This window comes from Telopea speciosissima, chromosome 7 (genome assembly GCF_018873765.1).
Source record: "Telopea speciosissima isolate NSW1024214 ecotype Mountain lineage chromosome 7, Tspe_v1, whole genome shotgun sequence".
NCBI classification, from domain to species: domain Eukaryota; kingdom Viridiplantae; phylum Streptophyta; class Magnoliopsida; order Proteales; family Proteaceae; genus Telopea; species Telopea speciosissima.
Window position 1 is genome coordinate 12,543,339 of NC_057922.1, and position 22,237 is coordinate 12,565,575.

Here is a 22,237-nt window from a genome sequence, read left to right on the forward strand (position 1 = left end):
GAGAGTCTTAAAAGGACAACCCTAGGTTGCTATGTCCTTGATTCACGTTTCCTTGTTAACTCCCAAGTGGACAAACCTTTTAACTCTCTCTAATTAACAAATATAATTGAACAGTAATTGTAGTGATTAAGATACTATTTAGTTTGAAACTCTCAGTCAAAGCAAAACATATCATCTTAAGACCTTAAAAAAAAAAAGGGGGGGAAGAAGTAATACTGCAGAAGCAAGTAAGTGTCATTTATATATAGAGTGGAGGGCAGGTGGCCGATGTGGCCGACATCTCTCATCTCTCTTCTCTATCAACAATCAACAAAAAAAAAAAAAAAAATTAAAAAAAATTAAAAAAAATAAAGCAAGAAGACATCGACAGAGACGACTAAACTCGAACACTTAAAAAGTGTGAAGGTGTGCCCACAAGTGTTACACTAAAGAGAAAAAAAAAACATAAAGGAAAGAGTGATCTTTTACAGTCGTCTCTAGCTCGCTCATTTGGCTAATAGACTAAAGAGTTGTTGTGGGCAAACAAAAAATTTATAATGTAGACTTTGCTTTGCAGATTATAGCATGTGAGGGGAGCTTCTGGCTTACAGTAAATTTAATGCCAAAGCCAAAAGCCAATATTAAAGGAAAGTTTTTTTTTTATTTATTTATAGCTCTGGAGTACTATGTAAGAACACTCTTTGTACTCTACACGCGGTAAACATGCATATATTTGGATTTATCTTTCAAATGGGCCCCCACCAACCTAGCTACCTAGTGATTCCCCAACTTTTAAATTCATCCAATTCCTTACGTGGTCGGGTCGGGTCAAATGGGCTATAGCTATCTGAATCATTGAGATTGGCTCGTACTGGTGAGCTGGCGGAATAAGCCGGTTTGAACCGATATGAAATGTCTAAATCGAACCTGACTCAAATTTGTAGTCTTTCTCCCAAACAAGAAAAAATGAGGAGCTTCATTGGAAAGAAGATAACTCAAGTCTCTGTCTGACGTAGGAGGGAGAGTAACGCTCTTATTTTCTTCGCTTAGTCGATTGAAGAGTCTGATGCCCCTTAAAAAATCTGGGGGAAAACTCATTATTGATCCTTTTAAGGGTGATCCGGTTTTGATTCTCCACCAACAATATCTGGAATAATATTTTTGTTCCTATTGTTTTCTCTTTTTTGTGTATGGTTTAGTGACTTTTGGTGGTATCGTTGCCTTATAAATTTTTTCTCTTTTTTTGTTTTTTAAAAAAAGTTTAATATATTTAATAAAATAAAAAAGTAATATTAGAGTTGGTATAAAATGTAACATTAATTAGGTCAAATTAATCTACTATTTATAGAAGTGCCACCATAGTGGTATACATATATAGATGTAGATGTTAAAGCTAGGATGGTCCTAATTAAGCTATTAGTCTAACACTTGTTTTTTTCTATTTTAAATAATAGACGTAGAGGTAGGTGGTTTACAGCTGAAGCCATGGACTTGATTAAGAACCATACATTTGGAATGTCGAGTGAGAATGATTGAGATTCAAGGATTGGATTGCCCCCACTCAATAATACTTTCAACTATTGCCTTAAAACTCGATTGATATTCAGAGTTGATTTGGCCAAGTGGATTTATTTACACGTTTTCTCACAAACAATACGAAGGATCCAGCTTTTCTGCAGGGAGTCTAATACGCAGAGAGTGCCCAGGGGGTATCCAAGGGTTGGGCTAGTTGTATCGCATACATCCTGGTGCATGTTCAATCAATAATTAGAATGTATGCGATACAATCCAACGATTGGATGGCCCTCTAAACAGTACCTGAGTGCTAGGCTCCCAGCAGATGAGCTCATTCAAAAATCCACCCGTCTAAATTGCATTTGAGCTCGGAAGTAACCCATAATATAGTTCCATTGAAGAGCCTTTCTTTTGGGTAGGGTTTAGGGTTTGGAGTAGTTGTTAAATTTGAGTAGATAACGAAGGGGGGAAGGGGAAGACAGCTAACAATCTAAAACAAGTCAGTCAAACTACAGTCAAAGCAATGCATGAAGAAGATTGGTTTCATATTTTAATTTCTAAATAAGCGCCGAAAGGTACAAGACAGCCATCATCCAGGTAGGGTAGAGACAAGAAAAGACACGATTTGAATTGAATCTCTCTCTCTCTCTCTCTCTCTCTCTCTCTGATGTGAGGTGTGGAAGGAAAAGACACCCTAAAAAAGTTTTTTTTCAAATAAAAACAGAAAAGATAGAGTTAACACTAGCGCGTGTGTTTGGTTTTTCAAAAATCAATATTTTTGGTTCACTAACAAATCCTAATATTATTTAGGATCAGAAAACAAAATAAAAAGAGAGCATTAAAAATATGTAGATATGATGATGACATAAGGATATTCCCCACGTATGGGTTTCTTGGGTATCTTTTCCATTTTGTCTCTTTAGTTCCTTAATATCAGATCAGATCAGACCTTCTTTTTGCAATAAAGTGAAAAAAAATGATCACGAGCAACACTAAGCCCAGCTGATCATATAAATCTTCTTATTCAAAAGCTGAGAGGAAGTCCTAAGGAGGGAAATAAAAGATGAACAGTGAAACCTAGTGGAAGAGGACAAATTTCGTAATTCTAATTCCATGCATGCATTACTAAACCGAGATTTTGCTCATTTTCATGAATAGATGTCTTTTTATCTAAAAACAAAAATAAAAATAAATTAGTGAAGAGGGAGAGAAGGGCACATGCAATTTGGATCCTCTACTGTCGAACTATCCACGGTGAAACGTGCAATGATCGTCTTACTCCTATCCAAGAGCTTTGTCCAAATGGAGGTAAGACAGACGATCATTGCGTGCCTCACTGTGTCTTAGCACCATAGTCTTATCGGACAACTCGGCAATAGAAGATCTGAATCCAAGCACATGAGAGATTCATTCAAGGGTTTCTCTTTGTGTATCCTGTGTGTTGGGTTCATTGCGAAAATCGGAATAATAATTTCATATCACATGTGAATATCTCGATACGAAGACTTATAGATACTTGAACACCCTCTTCTTAAGTTAATTTTTAAAAATGAATTCTTTCTAAGCACCTAACAAATAGTATCAAAACAAAAATCTACGGACTGTGTTGCTAGAATGTTCCTATTACACGGGCTTGCAACCAAATAAATGGAATAATCCACTTCCCCTTTAGATTCATAAATACTCTACTAGGTTTTAATATTTTTCAAACTATATTTTTAGATTCCATTTATTTAGCTATGAACTGGATAACAGAAACATTTCTGCAACCAAACAACAGAAAAAATTTAGAGTACCTATCAGAATAAAAATCTAAAGAGTTCAAGAAAACTTGTTTAAAAGTTTTGTGCTGTGGATCGGTGTGAGAAGTCAAAAGTCATTCACGTACTATATATATACAGATAAAAGAATGGGTTTGGTTCAAACTGAGTGTATTAGATGCAATTAGTAATGAGAGAGAGAATGAGAGAGGAGCATGGAATCTGAAACGAAGAGAGACTACTACTTTATATTGATACGACACTAAACATAAAGATTACATAAGGATCTCTCTTTCCGATTATACTTGATATAAATCATGTCAGTACAAAAGTAAAAAAGAACTTAAAGCGAAAAAAACAAGAAAAAAAGAAAGAAAGATGGTAAGCTTAGATTTCTGTTAGTCTTCTGTCAGCTCTGCTACCCTGAACGGAATGTCAGTTTCATCTCATCTTTTCAGGTAAGTAGAGCTCTAACTGCGCACGTTAGCTAGCAACACTGCTCACACCATCCATCTTCCCCAACCCCACCTCACATATTCTCTCTTTTCTTTTCTTTTCTACCTCTCTACTACACTCTGAATAGAATAGATGATGAGATCACTCCATTCCAAAAATAGGTGTCTGAAACACAGAAAGATTAGGTTTTGCAGATTGAAATGCATGGAGAGAAGGCGCAATCCAGCTCCCATAACTAGAACCCTCATAACTGTTGCTGCTCCCACTCACAGTAATAGGTGTAGCAAAAGGGATTGAAATTGAACTATTTGTACTACTACTCTGAGGCACCATGAACCCTCCTCCACCACCACCACCACCACCACCATTCAAAAACCCATTATTATTATTATTATTTGCAGCAGCAGCAGCAGCAGAAGTTGCAGAGAAATCCATGCCATTCAAAAACCCATCTTGATATAAGCTCATAGTTGTTGCTGTTGTGGCAGTAGTGGTGGTGGTTGCACTAGGATCTCTAGCATAGCTTTGACATGGATTTTGAAAACCAAGGATGGACCAGTAATCTGATGGGTCTGGTTTAATGGGTATTGCAAAGCTGAGAGTTGTAGATGAAGGTTGTGAAACAAAAGACACCGAAGATGCTGAAGAGATATGATCTCTATCATCTGACCCACTCTTGTTATCAGAAATTGATTCTGAAGAAGCCTTGGTCTTGTTTGTGATTCCTCCAATTGGAAGATTGCTGTTAGCTATGCTTTTCACATCATATCTACTCATATCAAAGTTGGTCACTGCATTGAGACCTCTAAACTTGATTGCTGCAATGTCATAGGCTTCAGCTGCTTCTTCTTGTGTCCCTGGTTCGACACAGATTGAACCACCAACTCAGTTTGATTTTTTTTTTTTTAGTAATTCAACTCAGTTTGATTTACAACAGAAGATGATGATGAGAAAGAAGAAGAAGAAGAAGAAGAAAGAGAAATACTCACTGAAGGTTCCCAAGTAGAGATCTTTGTTTCCTGCAACTCTACCTATTCTTGCCTGCCATCTACCATGTTGATGATGCCTGAACAAGAACAGAAAAAAAAAATATTGAAAAACCCATTTGAGATCATTGTTTAAAGCTTTGATTCTCAAGAGAACGGGAAAAAATAAGATTAAAAAAAAAAAAATAACCAACCTTGTGACACCTCTATATATTGAAGCTCCCCTGGAGAACCCACTGCTTTTCCTGTAGTAAAGAAAGAAAAGATTTTAAAATTTCACAAACCCATTAATTAAAGAACAAAGGGTAAGGCAGTCCTTTAAAGTTTAAAATGATAAATACCTTCTGAGTGAAGCAACAAACTCCTGCCTGGTCATGTTCTTCATTTCCTCTAGCTCTTTTTCATAGTTAGAAACCTTCAAATGGAAACAAGAATAGCTTCTATTAGAACCAAAAAAAGCCTAAAACAGTTTAAAAAAAAAAGATCTATTTCTGAATCAAACCAAAACTCACCGGAAAATTTGTAGTAGTGGTTGGACCCCAGTACTTGAGAGCTGCAAGATCGTACGCTCTTGCTGCTTTCTCTTCTTTATCATAACCACCTGCAAAGAAAAGAAAGAAAGAAAGAAGACCAAAGAAAACCCAATTGAGAACCCAATCAATCAAAGAATCTGATAGACTTACAACTGTTCACGAATCTTGAATGCCAAAAGAAAGAGAAAATTAATGATGATTTTTTTTTCCCTTACGAAAAGACTACGAAACCTTACCCAAATAAACTGCAGAAGATAATGATTTTTGTCGTCCATAGTAGTAATCATTCCATCGTGTACATGGACACACAAAGGGAACAAAAAAAATTAAAACTAACATTTAGCCAAATAAGTAAATAAACAGAAAGAAAAATTAAGTTTCTTTCTTTGTTTGCATGTAGTAGTATTAGGGGTTGGATTTCTCATTTGAAGTTTAATTACAAGGATTTCCATTTTCCATCCTTGTAAACATTCTTTCTTTCTTTGGAGGAAGTTTTTCTGTTCTTTTATTATACCATTTATTGACATTTTAACACTAGATTGGCTGGTTACAATTTATGCCCATTACACCCAAGTGAGCAAGTTAGCATGGTCCCCAATGGGAATGGTTTCTAGCTAAGCTAGCTCTGCTCACCTTGTCTTCCTTTGCGGCTCTGCCCTTCTCTTCTGCAACTATTATCCCATAGATGAGCTTCATATCTTCCAGTCCACCTATGCCTGAACAAAACCCATTACTTGAAAATTTGAAAGGAAAAAAATAATAATAATAAATTTAATGGTGTTAGTGTTATTACCTGGTGACTCCTCGATAAATCGAAGTTCTTTGGCCAAAGGTATCAACGGCTTTCTTTGAAGCAGATTCGACCAGAGCAACCGGTTTCTCGGTCCCGGTCTGCTCTATTGAGTAGCCACGCAAGAAACTTGCAGCGATTGTCTTCAGCTCTGAATCATAGATACCAGTAGTGTCAGCCACAGCCACTTGATTCTCGCCGGAAAACTGACAGAAAGAAGCTTGGCCACCAGCGGCGCCACCTGCTCCACCACCACCACAACCGCCGAGGAAATCTTCCAGTTTTGGACCGGCGGTGAGCATCGACAGATTCGATGCTCTGCTTCCATCTTCTTCCACGCTACTATCAACCCCATCTACACCAACAGAATATTAAAAAGAAGATTTAAAACTCAAAGATCTATAGTCTTTGTTTTGGTAGAATAGAAATTGATTTTTCTGTTTTAAAAATCGAAATGGGTATCATTTGGGGGGCTTACTGTGAGGGTTGTTTTTGTTGGTGGTGCTGAAGGCTTCGAAGAGGCAGAGGCCTGAAGAGTCTGCTCCAGGGTTGTGATGATTGGAGAGGGAGAAGCCAAGCCAGTTTTGAGAAGAGTCCATGTTTGTTGCTGTTGTTGTTGTTGTGTTGGTGTCTGTGACAGAAGAGAGAGGGGTGTTTTCGGAAAAAGAATTGAACATAGGCATCAAACCGAGGAGAAATTTTCTTGAAAGTTACGAAGTAGAGAGAGAGAGAGAGAGAGAGAAGGAGCGAAGAACGAAGGAGAGTTGAAAGAGAGGGGACACAGATATAGAGGTAGAGAAGAAGAGAGAAGAAAAAGAAGTGAAGTGGAGAAGGAGAGGGAAGAAAGAAAGAGGAGATGAGCTGTGGAGGGAGGAGGTCCTGAGAAGGAGCCACGCACGAGAATCGAGGTGTTAAGTTAAGAGAGTTGAGATTTTTTGTTTTTTGTTTTGTGTAATTAATTTTTGAAGTAAAGAGAAATTAAATGAAGAAATGGAGTGGGCAAAGCAAATGGAAGCTTTTCATAGGACGACTCGGCGGTTTCTCTCTCTTCATTCTTTGCTTTCTTTTTTGGTAAATTCATTCTTCTTTTGCTTTCTTGACCGACGAAGTTTTTAGATAGAGAGAGAATGTTTGGAGTGGGGAAGCAAGATGGGAAAGAAGCCGAGACGTGGACCCTTACACGTCGGTTTAAATCATTTCAAAAGGGCCATACGTACTTATGACTATGTATGCCACGTTTCATATGCTTTGCATGAAGTTTATCTACTCAGGTGGTTCGCATATATATATAATAGTCCTCTACTTAGAACCGTTGGATTGGAATTCAGTAGAGGCAAAGGGACCGATAAGTTTCCCGTACTCAAATTTGAATCAAGATTTTATACGTTATAGGACGCTCTAGTCTACTCTTATGGATAGAAAGTGGGACGATTCATCAGGATAGCTGGGTATCACTGGATCGGCGGTTGGGTCAATCGAACCAATCTGATGAGTCTGGGACAACAATATGATTTTGAGATGGTTCCATATATAATAATGGGGAAAAAAAACATTACGTGGTTGTGTGGCCTGCATGTAAGGGTGTAAATCGGTCCAGAATCGGATATTTGATTCGATTCTAAGTAGTAGTTGCAGGATTCAAATCTAGACCAAGTCCCAGATTGGTTCTAGAATTGAATACTTTAATTGAACCTGATCAATTCGATTTAGATCTAGTTATAATCCGGTCGATTCCTATACCCATTTCTTATCTGGATACATTTAAGTCTCATAAATCATTATTTTATACAAAGCAGTGATACAACAACAACAGTATATCATACAAAGACTTAAAACAAATGCACAATGATTGCTATGACTCTTGTAGATTAGAGATCACCCATATGTAAGTGGAGAAATGAATATTCATGATGGAATATCATCTCCAAAGCATAGTCTTGGTCAAACAACTCCGACTCTGCCAAATCATTAGCCACCTAGTTAGCAACTCTTGGTTTCCATTGAAATTGAAACTGTAGTTTTAGAGTAGTAGACAAGAAGTTCGTAGACTCGTATTCGTAGGGTTAACTTAAGGCTTAAAACTAAGAGATAAAAGCTATTAGGGTTTTAACGATGCGGATACTTCGGTTTGGATTCGATTAGATTCGTTGTTTTAGTGGTTAGATCCAAATCCAGATCCAGACCGAATTGATTTATAAACACATATCTTTTAGATTCAGGACTCAACATATTTTATTCGGTCCATATTAGATTTGGATTCAGTTTTCGATTTCGGCTCCACATTGACACCCTCACCTGCATGGCTCTTGTGTCTAGACACAGAAACACACAAAAATACCACATTACCCCCATGAAAATAAAAAAAAATAAAAAAGCAAAAATCCCGTTTAAAACAATGCTTACACACCACAACAGGGCTCTAGAGGCATAAGCAGTGATCTCTTTCTTCTTCAAAACGGGCCGTGGTATGCTTCTTTTAGATAATCATGGAAATTTTGTGATTCCTCGGTGCAAGGCCTCTTGCGGCATCTCGACTTCCTTCTTAGAAATTTGAGGGTATTCGGGAAGCAGTGGTGCTTGCTTTGTAATCTTCGACTCACTTGCCTATAGAGAATGCCTACCTGTTATTCTGGGCTTCCAGGGATTCTTTTGTACATGTTTTTCAAAACTCTGTTAGTGGGGCTCATACCCTAGCTTTGGAACCCCTTAGATTCTCTTTGTCTCGCTTTTGGTTGTCTCAACCACCCTCAGCCCTTGTTCATTCTTCTTCTGGCCAAAAGATTCCCTCTTGTCGATTAATACAAATTATTATTTTTCCTGTATAAAAAAAATTTCTTATGCTTTTTCTTGGATTTTTGTATAAAAATTTTAACATTTTATTATTAAATTGAATAATATTAAGTTTTAGCCAGGCTGAAATAATCAAAACTTAAATTTGAATAATGTTGTTAGTTAATAATTAGTTTATAATCAAACAAATATTATGTTATTCAAAATCTTGCCTAGTCAAGGTTACCAACAAAAAAAAGTTACAAAGTATTAATCAAAATGAATACATAATTTCGTCAAGACTAGCTCCAATACAATTGTGTCTTTGAATTTGGCTCTTCTTCTGCAAGTACTTCATCTGGTGAGTGTCTAGTGAGACATTCAAAGGCAGAGCTGCTTTGCGCACGCTGAGATTCGTCGAAACCTTTTCGAACATAAAGATATAACCAGCCAGAAACTTTGGATTTTCTCATCTATGTCAATCTTACTATATATAATTCACTTTTTTCCTTGTGCTTTCCTTCTCTTTAAGACCTTCAAATTGCTAAAGCTAATTGAAACAGCTGCCATGAACAGTGGTAAACTCACTAAAGTGACCCACATTTGTGGCTCCTTTAGACCGTTGAATCTGCTAAAAAAAAAAGGGATAATAATCCAATTAAGTTTCAAATGGGGCAGACAGGTTTATTGAATACTTTTTTTCCCTTATATAGATAGATCGATGCTTATAAAGTTACAATACTACACAGTGTCTGCTATGCATTATATATCAATATTCCCCACAGCAGTTTTTAAGTAAAAAGGTAAAGACAGTGGGGACTAAAGGGTAAGGGTTTATTAATTAATGGTTTTTAATTCTTCTATAGCTTGAAGCCTTGAACCATATGTATATATATATATATATATATATATATATATATATATATATGTAGGACCACATATATATCCGACCAAGGTTATGTATATAGGAGAGAGATGTACTAATTGCTACGGATTAATTAGAGAAGAAGATAGCTAGATTTGTTGTTATGGCACCCACATGCATGTCCACTTGACGGCTAGTGTCACGTGTACTGTTCTATTCATTTGACGCATTACTATTTCCCATTCTGCATGGCATAAACATAAAGGCCTTTAAGTATATATTTCATTAAGAGGACCTTCACTTAATAATCCAAAGTGTACCCACCATGCAATATTTATTGGCTCTTCCTATCAATAGACCTGCCCTGCTTAGAATAATTTTGAGAAACATTCATCACTTTATAATTTATGGGGATGCGTACGTTCTCTGTCTGGGAGCCAATGAGAATGCATGGGTAAGCATCAATAGGGGTGGAACTTTGCCTTTTATGGGGTATGGCGGTCATTTCACCCCATGTTATGTCTAGGCGTAAGAGCCATGCTCTTGAACAGAGTTTTTTTTTTCTCCCATAATTAAATGTTGAGGGCAAGAGATCATTGTCTGGTCGTACGTGTAGCGCCTACAACTGTGTAGGGGCCATAAGAATGTACGTAAGGGCATCAATTTAGATGCGATTTTTTATTTCATGGAGGGTAGGATGATAGTTTTGCACATTCCTATGTTTGAGCACATGACCCACATTACCATGTAGGGTTCTTTTTTTCATATATTTAATAGGTGGGAGATCGCTGCCAAATCACATAGCACCTACACCAATGCAAGGACCAATGAAAGCACGAGCGGTGGCATCAACACAGGTAGGGTTTTTATTTTCTCAGGGGATAGGGCTATCAAAATGAATAATCTTTCCCTTAATTGATGCCCTTGCTAGCACTCTCATTGGTTCCCACTTTGATGCAGGCCATGCGGCTACATTTTTTTTTCCTTTAATTTTTCTATATGGGGCCTTGGTGAGGGTTTTGTAGATGTACCTAAATTAATGCAAGTTTATCAAAAGGGCAATTTGATAACGGAATCGGATAATGGAGACACAGAGTGGTTTTACTTACTTAATGGACACGAATATTAATTATAGGGTCCAAATCCAACTAAAGTCTATTCATTTTTATATAAGAACATAGACCGTAGTAGCCTTGGCATGACCACGATAATACAACAATTTAAGGATTTTGTTTCCCCCTTTGGATAGGCTACCTTGAAAGGCACAGCATAGAATAAAAGGAAATGCCCCTAGATGGAAACCTAGTAGTATAACTATAGGACCTATAGGTGTCTGTGTTTGAACCAAAATCGAAAACTGAAACCGGATCCGCTGATAAAAATTGGATCGAACTGAACCCCGTTAATAACAGTTTGGTTTTGGGTTGGATTAGTTGCCAACTGAACCGAGAAATCACACCAATTAACACCCTTACACTCTCATATGAGGTTTTGATATCTAACTGGATCCTCTCCCCACACGGGGACCTCCCCACATAAAATTTAGCTCATCTCCAAGGAGGCGTGCAATCAGGGTACTATCAGTGGGCATCCAACAATTGAGTTGTGCCAGACATATCTTGGTGCACACCTATGGATGTGTATGACACAGCCCAATGGCTGGCAGTACCCTGAGCGTTCCTTGCCCCCTAGAGACGATCTTGATCTCATCATTCATGGGATCTCACCATTCATGGAAAGAGAGGACTTGTGTCAAAACATAGAAGAGGCAAAGAGGTAATTTCAGAGGGAGAGAGAGAGGATCCCACATGGAGAGTGGGATCCCATGTGGGGAGGAGGATCCGTACTCGTAAACCCGGTCCCCTTTAATTTATATATATAACTCAGATGTAGTAGTAGGTAGGTAGGTAGGTAGCTAAGTAGGGCTTTAAACCTTTTACAGAAGGATCTCAGGGTAGCACTATATACATTTTGGCGCAAACCCATTATGGGGAGAGATTTTATTCATCCTCAAAGGCCAAAAAGTGTGATACAATGGGGGATGGGATCATCTAAATTATATAAAATTATATAACCCGAGTGCTTGTAGCAGTAGCACAAGGCCCATTATTAAGCAATACAGTGAACTACAATAAAAAAGGGCTTTACCGGTGGGAAATAAACTACAGCTAAAACCCCAAACACAGTTATAAAAAGGCTTTTTCCATTGCCGAAAATCAACCATTAAATGTGTTCATTCATTGGTCCAAATGCTTGGATTGAGATCATGTAACGAAATAGAGATCTCTTGCCCATAACATATATAAGGGCAATATATTATAAACACTGGTATATATTATATTACCCATTGCGCCACACTACCACTAAAGGGTATGTATTGTCTTTTTTTTTTTTTAATAAATTTTTTTTTTACTGACAGCTTAATAAAGTCATTGTCAAAATGTAAACTTATTATAATGATGGTAATTAAAAAATTGTTGCTAAAAGCTTTTCATGTAGCTGGTCAGTTTCGATCGATCTAACCGGTTCAGACTGAACTTTAACACCCTTGCAACCATTACCAAAAAGGATACATATGATTAGTCGTGACAAAGGTTAGCCTTCCATGCTCATTTAGGGTTAAGCAATCTAATCCCATCGCCTTATGGATGTTTTTGAGAAAGGTATATATATATATGCCCCAAGTCCAAAGCAACATAAGAAAGGAGAGAGGATTGGATCCAAAGCTTGTGGTGCCAAAACTCTATTTACACCTATGGTAGAAGGCATCTTTGAGAGCTTGGATTGGGTGATGGCAAATTAGACACAAAAAAGAAGCTGCCAAAGGGTGATATGCCTCATGAGGAGTGGCCTCCTATTCTCATATATATATATATGGGCATCGGTTTAGAGGGTATTTGTTTAAAAAAAATTATTAAGGGTCTAACTAAGTGGTCATTATGCATGCTCCTATGTCTGATATCTCTAGACGCAACCACGTGACTAGATAGTGACCAAATAGCACTCATTTACTCACAAACAAAATTGTTTTTTTGCTAACGTGAATCGATTTTTCAAGAAATTTATAGTTTTCCTTTTAATAAATGAAAAACCTATGATTCATCCTTTAGGGTGTTTTGTTTTCTATTCCTCTGTTTTTTTTATCAATACATATTCTATAGAAGGTATTGAACTCCGTGGTGGGAGGGTGAGATTTGAACTCGGGACCCTCCGGGTGAGCATGGTTTTTAAAGCTCCATGCTTGGCCAACTGCCACTACCCAGTGTCCCCCCTTAATAGGTCAATCAACGACTCCACCTCCCTCCCCCCAACAAACAATATTATATAACTTCCAAGTGCTTAGAATTCTTTGTTAAGTAGAGTCATCTCTACTGCATTTGCATGTATGGAAGTCAAACTTTTCAACCAAAAAATTCGATTTTTTTTAATAGAAAAAAAAAATAAAAAATCGATGACATACACATGTCTTACGGTATATCACACACGGATGGTGTGCATATATAAAAGTCATTAATACATCAATGATTTCCAACTAGTAGGATAAAATAGTGGTCCATGTTTTCACCACCCCATCATCCCAAAATAATAAACACAAATTTGCCGGTTCCGGTTCATCAGTTACCTGGTCTAACCATCGGGTCAACATACAAATGGCATAAACTAGGATAAAAAATAACCACCACCCCTACCCAAGAGTCAAAGACTATAGAACTACAGCCCTGTGGGGCTTCATAAAGCCCATTAAACCCGGATAAGGGGGAAGTGAAAAACTTTTAAAAGCATTTACTTTTTATAATATAAGAGAGAGAGAGAGGTAACAATAATAAGGGGGGAGAAAGGAAAGGAGGAGGCGGTGGGAGAATATGGGTAAAGGCCAAAAGGGATTGGGAGAAATGGGCGGTGGGTGTTGGCTTATTGCTGGGCTGGGCTTCAGTAATTCAAGCGCCGCTGTCCACGGTCAAAGTCAAACTATTCTTAAACTATTTGCTTCTCTGCATAGTAACGAATCATTCATTCATTCCTCACGTTCCCCCTTCTCTTAACTTAACTTAATTTTTTAACGGGTCAGATGAGGCTCCAAAGCCAAGGCCATGGATCTCAACTGAAAGCCACAAACTTGGAATGTTTTCTAAGTTTCAAAGGCCAATCACCCCCTGTCTGTGTCGGGTTCAACTGGCAGGGAGTGAATTAGACAAATACCCACTGAAACTCCGAAACCGCCAATTGTATCCATGGTCTTCAATATGCAGATACCAACCTAATTTTAATTTTTGGGACAAGAGATTGCTGTCTGATCGTGTATAGTGCATTTATCTATGCAGGATCAATAAAAGTAATTTTTTATTTTAAAAAGGGTAGGACAATATTTTGGCATGTTCCTATGTTTGGGTGTAGAAGTCACACGAGCAATAGCATTATTTGTTCATAATATTAATTATTTTTAGGAAAGAGATTTCTTAGTCAACCCATCATATAAATTTATATGATGAAGAACCTATTTCAGCCACATGATAGATTGGATTGAGTTGAACTTATAATTACAAGCTAAGTTTCAATTCAAATGGAGATTGTCAAATGTTAAAATAAAACAAAGAAAAATTAAGATAAATATGACAGTGACCGAAGAGCCAATAATTGTGTGGACATACCAAAAAATGCATACCAATTATGGGTGTCAAACAATCCGGTTTTGATTAAACGGTTCGATTCGATTTAAACCGTTTAATTAAATGACCTCAACTTTGCAATCATAAATGGTTTTACGGTTTTGATTTAAACGATTCGGTTCAATTTCGATAAAGGTTTCTGTTTGATTTTAGCACATTTATGCACATCTAAGAGTGTTAAATGGTTTATTTAGTTAAATGGTTCGATTCAGTTTAAACTATTTAATTAAATATTCTCAGTTTTAAAACCACAACTGAACGACTTATTAAAAGGATTTACAGTTTTAATTTAAACTGTTCGATTAAGATTTGATTTTGACACCCTCAAAATACCAATACATAAAAGAATATTTGGTTAAATTAAGGACTGAAATTTAACGCATGACTTGTCCAAACAATCTTTCATGTATTTAACGGTCAGATAGGCCATTTGTCCCTTTCACGTGGTTGAATAGGTATCACGATAATATAAATTATTTATTTTGGATAACGATGAATATTTTCTCCTTATTTTTATCTTCTCCTTCCAACTTTCACATGACCTCTTCTTTTCTATTTATTATTATTTTCAGGGTATGTGGAGTTTCAGTTATAATTATAAATTTTGGGTTCAAAATCATAATCATATTTGATAGATTACATATTGGTTGAATTCGACGGTGCAAAATCTAGAATTTGGACCAGAATTCAGAATTGGATTTGAGCCCAATTCTCAGATTCTCAACATTCCATGATTAAAATTTTTCTCTTTTCTTTTTGGCCGTGGAGAAGAATCCCTTAACCATGGGTGATTTGACTTTGTAATTGGACTCCTGTGGTATCATAAACTCTCACCCTTTATTATACAAGATAAAAAAAACCCACCTCTCCTTAGTCCAATTAGATGGAATTGAGGGTAGTGGTTAATGGATTCTTCTTTTATCGTGGGTGGGCTGCAACAGTTCGGGTTGGGTTGGGCCTTTTAAAACCCTAGTCCAACTCTAAGTCCCCTGCTGGGCCCAACCTTGACTGAGGGTCAGAAAAATCCAACATTGACTCGTCCTTAGGTTGGGTTGGGTTGAACCTGATTGGCCCTGATCATGGGAGGTGAATGAAGATGCATGGGTTGGCTAGGTTGAGAAGAAGAAAGGGAAAAAAAAAAAGAAAAAGAAGAAGAAGACTGGGTCGGATTGGGCCGGATCGGGATTAACCCAAGACCTCAACCCAAACCTGTCCTCAGAGCCAAGGTATCTCAACCCAAGCTTTGTTCGGGCTCAGGCAGGCTATGGTCATCATGGCCAAACTTGCACCCCTCATGACTAGTGATTTGACCTTATGATTAATAGTGAGGGCTAGGGACTGTGAAAGAGAAATCCCTTCACCAATGGCCATCATTGCTCCTGGATGAGATTTAGTTATGATTGGAGGGCAAAGACTGATTGGTCGAATAAAGCTGAGTTGTGGTTGTTGTTGTTGTTGATGATGATGATGATGATGATGACGATGATGATTCGTGGGTGAATCCTTCTTCACTAGAGTCAAAGATCATTGTCATTTTTGTCTTCGCATTTTGGAATTCCCAGAATTGAGTTAGTTTTCTTTATTTGCTCGTAAGCCTTGCATCCATTAAAGGCAAGAGCGCACATGGGCTTTTGCCTAGTGGTTTGGCATTGCCTGGTTGAAGGCATGCCTGAGGTTTGGTCACTTGATCAAATCCTCACAAGTGCATCTGTGCTTGCCATGCATTACTATCTAGCTACCCCTATCCCTGGGGCCCACTAGGTGCCCACTTCCTCTCCGGGCCACCATAGTGGTGAGCCCACTTGGCACCCAAAAATAAGAATTTAAGGCAAGAAAGTTTCTGTTTCAGAACAGATCTAGCAATCACAACCTCAACAAGCAGTCCAGCTAGCAAAGCATACAAGGCCAATGAGGAATTTTGAATAGCAATTGAACGAAGAACTCACTTGCAAATTATGTCTAACTAAATCTAGATTTTAAATTTCCTAGAAAAGAGTTGGGAGTTGTCAAAATCTTAAACTGCTAAATTTATAATCCTTTGAAAATCTGGAAAGCTGTTAAAGCATTCAAATTGTGATTATCTCGATACAAGGAAGTATCTAATACCATCAATTAAGGGGCACTAATCAAGAAGTCAAAAGGTGTTAATTTCCTTTTTCTTAATCAAGTTTCTTATCCAGAAGAAAGGGAAAAAATTCCAATAAAGTTGCACATTCACACCTTGCATTATGGTTCAGCCCAATCCACGTGAAAAAAAAATCCTTTGCAGTGCCTTACTGTTCGGGCCTGAGAGCTCGATACGTGGAAGATGCGACATCCAACGATGCCGAGCTCAAAAAGAAAGGAAAAAAAACTGGATCAATCGAGCTTGCACGTTGGATGAAGCATCTTCCACATGTCGAGCTCTTAGGCCCAAACTGCAAGACACCGCAAGATGAAGGAATTGCAAAGGATTTTAATCCCAATCCGACGGTTCATTAATTTGGATTGAAAGAATCCCTAGAAAACTTGAGAGTTTGCTTCGTCCCCTGACCCCGGTTCTCAACTCGCTTGGGTCAAATAAAGAAATTGAATTGAATATGTGGCCGGTCAACATGTCCAATTGGTTCAACCATCTAGGAAACTCCATCTTTCCATGGGCATGCCACGGTCATTTTACACATCTTGTGTTTGGATGAAGGGGCAGCGCACCGCACGCACCCAGTTAGCGTTCTTTCTCCCATAAACTTTAGTGAGAGATACTTTGGAATTGGAAGAAAAATTCATCTGGGAAACGGCAAATGTGGATATGATAATATTGGGTTATTGTTGGCGAATGGTTTATAATACCCTCTACTATTTCCCTATACCCTATGAACACCATCTGAAGCCTCCTTAACCGAGTAGTAGAAGGAAAACTCTTCCCTTTACTTTATATCTCGTCAACATTAGATCATCAATAATCTTCCTAATATGAGAAGTGCCCAAAATAAAGCAAAAAAGGATAACACAGCCCCATTTTAATCCAAGAAACAAGAGGCCAAATATAAAAGCTGGGCTCCCTCCATGATACACAAAGCTTCTCTCATCACTTAGGGAGGAGAGGTTAATCTAGAGGCTGATTAATAATGTTTCTGAAACATGGAATAGTGTTAAATTACAATTTTTTTTCTGACCCATCAGTGTTCCATGCCCCACCCCACAAAAAAAGAAAGAAAGAAAAAGGCATCTATTTTATGGAATCAAATTCATACATGGGCTTAGGCTTAATTATTAAAAACATGTTGGACTTTTATTAATGCTTGAGTTTAGATCCCAGCCCATTAACCCTCCCCCATAAAAACATATTCAAGTCATGGATTGTTTTGTTTTATATGGGCTTTGAGCTTAGGCCCATTACTTATTAACTCATGTTTAAACAAAAAACTGATGTTTCTATTGTGGCAAGGAAGGTCAATCGATGCAAAATTGTCACATTCACTTGGCTACCTTGGAATATAACAAGCCTGAAAGAAGATAAATCGAATTCTTGGTATTAATTGAATCTCATTTGTTAGTTGGACCAACTGACATGTTGTGTGTTAACTATAAAAGCCAGAAGTAGATAAATCTCATTTATTAGTTGCAAAGATTCAAGGATACGTGAAGGGTTTAGAGAAATGAGTTACAACTGATCGTTGCGAAGGGAGACGAGACCAATGTGTGTGTTTTTTTTTAAATACCAAAACCAATATGGTTTCAGTTGGCATATATTGTCTTCGTTCCTAGTTTATTTAGTACTTGAAGGACAAACTAAGCATCTAAATACACTTCCATGTCCTTCTCTCCCATTGAAATTGCTCTATTGGGTCCCTGTCTACCTATGACTCTGCCCTTTAATCTTGTGATGATCTTGAAAAAACAAATTGCAAGTAACCAATAAAACATGGCCATTAAGAAGAACTATTTTGATGCCCATCCAAATTTGTTATTGGCTAAGAAATTTTTCTTATTACCTGGTTCGTGAGACAAGCTAGTTGCTTTACATAGTCAGACTTCAATGTTCTCTTCCTTTTGATAAAAGCATTGCCTACATGCTATTTTATTTTTTTTGTTTGTTTGATAGATTCCTATTATTATTATTGTGTTGACATGTTTATTTAAGTCCTAAGACTTTCCTTTGATAAAATCATTCTTTACATATTATTATTTTGTTTATAAGGTAGAGTGCATATGTCTGCTACATAGTGATATATGCACATATTTTTGTTTACGGAGCAACCGTATTAAACACGTACCGTATCATTGCTATATGCATTTTATTGGGCTAGATTTTTGAAAAATATTGTTACTATTTGGTTCGTTTAATTGTCATGTGTACCAAGGGTTCTTGGGTTTGAAATAGTATTACCAATATTATTCCGGATCTTGAAAAATCAGTTATTAGGAAGGTTGGTAACGGCAAATCCACCTTCTTTTGGACTGAGAAGTGGATTCCTTCTCTCTCTGAGAACCTTCTGGAGCATTCCTTAATCTCTGTAAACAAGGATATGCTCTCTTATCCTATTGAAAAATATAGGTTGAGAAATTGTTGGGATGTCGATTCCCTTAACCAAATTTTACCTCCTAATGTCATTTCGCATTTAACCCTACTCAATTTCTCTCATGATGAGGATGGCTGGTGGTATATACCCTCCAAACTGGGACTTTTCAATACTAAATTGGCTACCACTAGACTGAGTCCTTCCATTAAGCGCATTCATCTGATTAAAAATGTTTGGTGGAAATTTTTTTGGATACTCAACATCCATTTGAAATTTAAAATTTTCTTCTGGCGTCTTCTGAATGCAGGACTTCCTATCAAGGCTGCTCTCTCAAAATGGCTTCCGATCGACCCTTCCTGCGCTCTTTGTGGAAATTGTGCAGAATCATACTGGCACTTATTCATATCTTGTAGCATCTGTGGGTGGCGGGACCTCCGGGCCTGAGAACTGAACTTCTTGCCTCTCCAAATCTTCTAGAATTATGCATTTTTATGTTCTTCAAAACCAAACTCAAAAAACAATCTCTAATCTGGTTTTTTAATGTGTTCATTATTACTTGCTATATTATTTGGATCGCCCAAAACAAGGCAGTGTTTGGTTCAGAAAGGCCTAATTTGACCCGGGTTATAAAACTAATTTCGCATTATTTATCTGACATGAAGCTATCCCCCCTCCCTATTGCATCCCCGAATGTAAATAATGATCTGGATATTTGCTTGTCTATTTCACAATTCCATGGCTTACAAAAACTAGACTTTCATGTTTTAATTTGTGCAGGGTACTACGTACTAGGATTGAGTACAGCGGGATAGTCTTACATTTTTTTGACAGGAGGAAGACTTACCTTTTTTGTTGCTGGTTTTCAGTCTGCTTCGTTGGAACTGGAGCCGATTCTGCATAGTATTCGGACTGGGTTGGATCAATCTTCAATTTTGGGGTTGAAGATTCAAGAAGTATGGTGGTCCTACTCTATGATCACCGATGTTCTTCCATCGCCAACCAAATGAGCTTGGCCCTGGCAGCATATTAAAGATCTGCTTTATATTTCAGACTTGTATAGTAACGTTAAGTTTATAAATCAGGGGGAACCTTTTTGTATAATTGTAGCTTCTAATCTGGCTCGTCATGCACTAATCAACAAAAACTGTATATACCTCCTTATATTAATACATATTTTCTTGCTTTATCACCAAAAAAAAAAAAAAAATCTGTCATGTGTACCCATATCCATTTTATTGCCGTTCCGAACTTACAGCTCTGATTGAGAGAGAGAATGTAGTTAGTATACGGTCAAAATTCGTGTATTATTATTCTTTTTTTGTAAATAAATTCGTGTATTATTAAATACGTATTATATGCAAACCACGTATAATACGTTTTAATAAACATTGCTTAAAAAAATAAGGGAAAATTTCACAGACACCTCCTGTAAGTATACAATATATCACAGACATGCCAAACCTTGTCAAAATATCAACCCTCCCCCTGACGTTAAGCACAGTTAGCACTCAAGGTTTAAATGTCCACTTTACCCCCTTAGTTATTTAAAAAAAAAAAAATACAGAAATTACATCTAAGGTGCTTTAAGTTTGGAAAAATAACATTTGAGGTATCCTAACTTTGAAAAATGACGTTTGAGGTGCCTTATTAAGGTTAGTCCTACTCCAACCTCCAACCATCACCACCATTTTGGTTTTCTAAAATAGAGTCATTGAACGAAGGATTTGAAACCCTAAAATTTCAGACTTGTTTTACTGGTTGGAACTTCTAAACTCTTCTTCCTCTGCAATGAAAAAAGGCTTCATTGCATCATTGAAGAAGAAGGAACTTGGACAATTGTTGATTTACCAATTGATATCTTACATGACAATCACCAATTTTCATTCCCTATATACAAAAGAAGGCCATCTAGTTGTATCATTGAAGATATGGCTAATGGATATTCGAGGGTATGGATTGAAATGTGCTTAATTTATTTGGCTTTTTAAATGGCATTTCGTCTTAGTTTCAAGTTGATGATTTAATGGAACCATTTCAACACAGATTAAATGGGTAGAACATGTAGAGATAGAGAATAAACCAGTTCATCAGGTTTTCAATCAATATGTAACTAGTGGAATGGCATTTGGGGCACAGCGCTGACTAACAGTTTTACAAATGCAGTGTGAGAGGTTTGCAAGTCTTATGGCCAGAAAAAAGTGCTTCGTTTTCCCCTAAATTTCCCACCCTCAAATCTTATCAAAACCCTAATTTCATTTCGTTATCGAATCAAGCCTCACGCGATCTACAGACACCATTCTCACCTTCGGATAGCCATCTACGATCGAGGATCTACTCATCTACATATCTCGATTTAGGGTTTGGTTGCAGAAATAGCTTTTCACGGAGACAAGAGATGGAAGCAGGGCAAAGGGGAGATCTGAGAGGAAGAAGACGATGGTCTGATCGAACCGGTCCGTGTTGGTTTGACAGAAGAACCCATTGTTTAATACATTAAGGGTATTATGGGAAGTTCACCTGTGGTAAGGATAATTTTGCCATTATAAAAAAACTAATAGCAACTTAACAGCACAGACCTAACAGAGTGGACTAAGTTGAAACAAAAACATAAAGTAAGGGTAGTTTGGGATATTTTTTCATAGTTTGGGATGTCCGTGATATATTGTATACTTACAAGGGGTGTCCATGAAATTAACCCAAAAAAGAAAATAAAAATATAACGAAACCCCCCTAAACAGTAAAACCCATCGCACTTTCTTCCTCCTCTGGTTTCACGAATCGTAACCCTAGTTGCAATCTCGATCTGCCGGCAGACCCCCCTTCATGTTCTCTGTCTCCGACGGCCATTGCAGCGGCCTAGAGCTCCACAAGTGTCATCGTCCTGCTGCAGCCCCTTCATCTTCTAAGTCTTTGGAGCCCTGCAGAGGCCCCATTCGAGGAGGAATCAACTCCCTGGTTCTCCATTTTTCCTGTACAGGTGAGTCTGTTCCCAATGATCTGGTGGTCTCAGGTTCTCAGCTGTGCATTTTCACTATTTCAAGTTGAATAATTTTGCTCTGTTTGAAGTTACGCCTTAACATATCATTTAGTGTCTTCTTTTGCAATATGAATATTTTTGGACCCAAATACGACAGTTGTGCATTCAGTATCCCCAAATGCTGAACCATTAGCTTGATTGTTGAATTATAAAATTTCACTTTGATAGTGGTTTTACTATCACTCTTCCCAATCCCTGATTTCTCAGCAGGGTATTTCCTAAATTTCCAAGTGTTGGTCTTAGTGTTCCTTTGAGGCTAGTTGTTGGATGTTGAAAGGATAAAGTGTTCTTGGTGTTCTTAAATGGTCTTCGTGCCACATTCCTGTTTACAACCTCTGAGATGAAGGCTGTCCCAGAAGATGTAAGAGTTCCTATCAC

The 22,237-nt window shown here is 37.5% G+C and overlaps 1 protein-coding gene across 3 annotated transcripts; it reads right to left on the minus strand.

Annotated features, from left to right (window-relative positions):
• Positions 1-3,819: 3,819 nt before the first annotated feature.
• Positions 3,820-6,825, minus strand: LOC122669058 (AP2-like ethylene-responsive transcription factor AIL5). Of its 3 annotated transcripts, XM_043865690.1 has the most exons (10): positions 6,498-6,824; positions 6,023-6,374; positions 5,863-5,945; positions 5,466-5,474; positions 5,209-5,297; positions 5,038-5,111; positions 4,891-4,941; positions 4,700-4,776; positions 4,237-4,567; positions 3,820-4,191 (listed from the first exon to the last, which is right to left on the minus strand). In XM_043865690.1, the coding sequence occupies exons 1-10, from the start codon at positions 6,700-6,702 to the stop codon at positions 3,852-3,854; spliced, it is 1,611 nt and encodes a 536-aa protein (XP_043721625.1). In that variant the 5' UTR covers positions 6,703-6,824; the 3' UTR covers positions 3,820-3,851. The 3 variants fall into 3 exon arrangements, with proteins under 3 accessions (XP_043721625.1, XP_043721626.1, XP_043721624.1); XM_043865691.1 differs by lacking the exon at positions 5,466-5,474 and having other exon boundaries at positions 6,498-6,825; XM_043865689.1 differs by having other exon boundaries at positions 3,820-4,567.
• Positions 6,826-22,237: the final 15,412 nt, after the last annotated feature.

Coding starts and splice junctions, on each gene's coding strand:
- LOC122669058 (XM_043865689.1), bottom strand. CDS start 6,702: ATGCCTATGTTCAATTCTTTTTCCGAAAACACCCCTCTCTCTTCTGTC. Junction 4,942..5,037: donor TTTGTTGCTTCACTCAGAAG/GTATTTATCATT, acceptor TCTTTACTACAG/GAAAAGCAGTGGGTTCTCCA. Junction 4,777..4,890: donor ATATATAGAGGTGTCACAAG/GTTGGTTATTTT, acceptor GTTCTTGTTCAG/GCATCATCAACATGGTAGAT.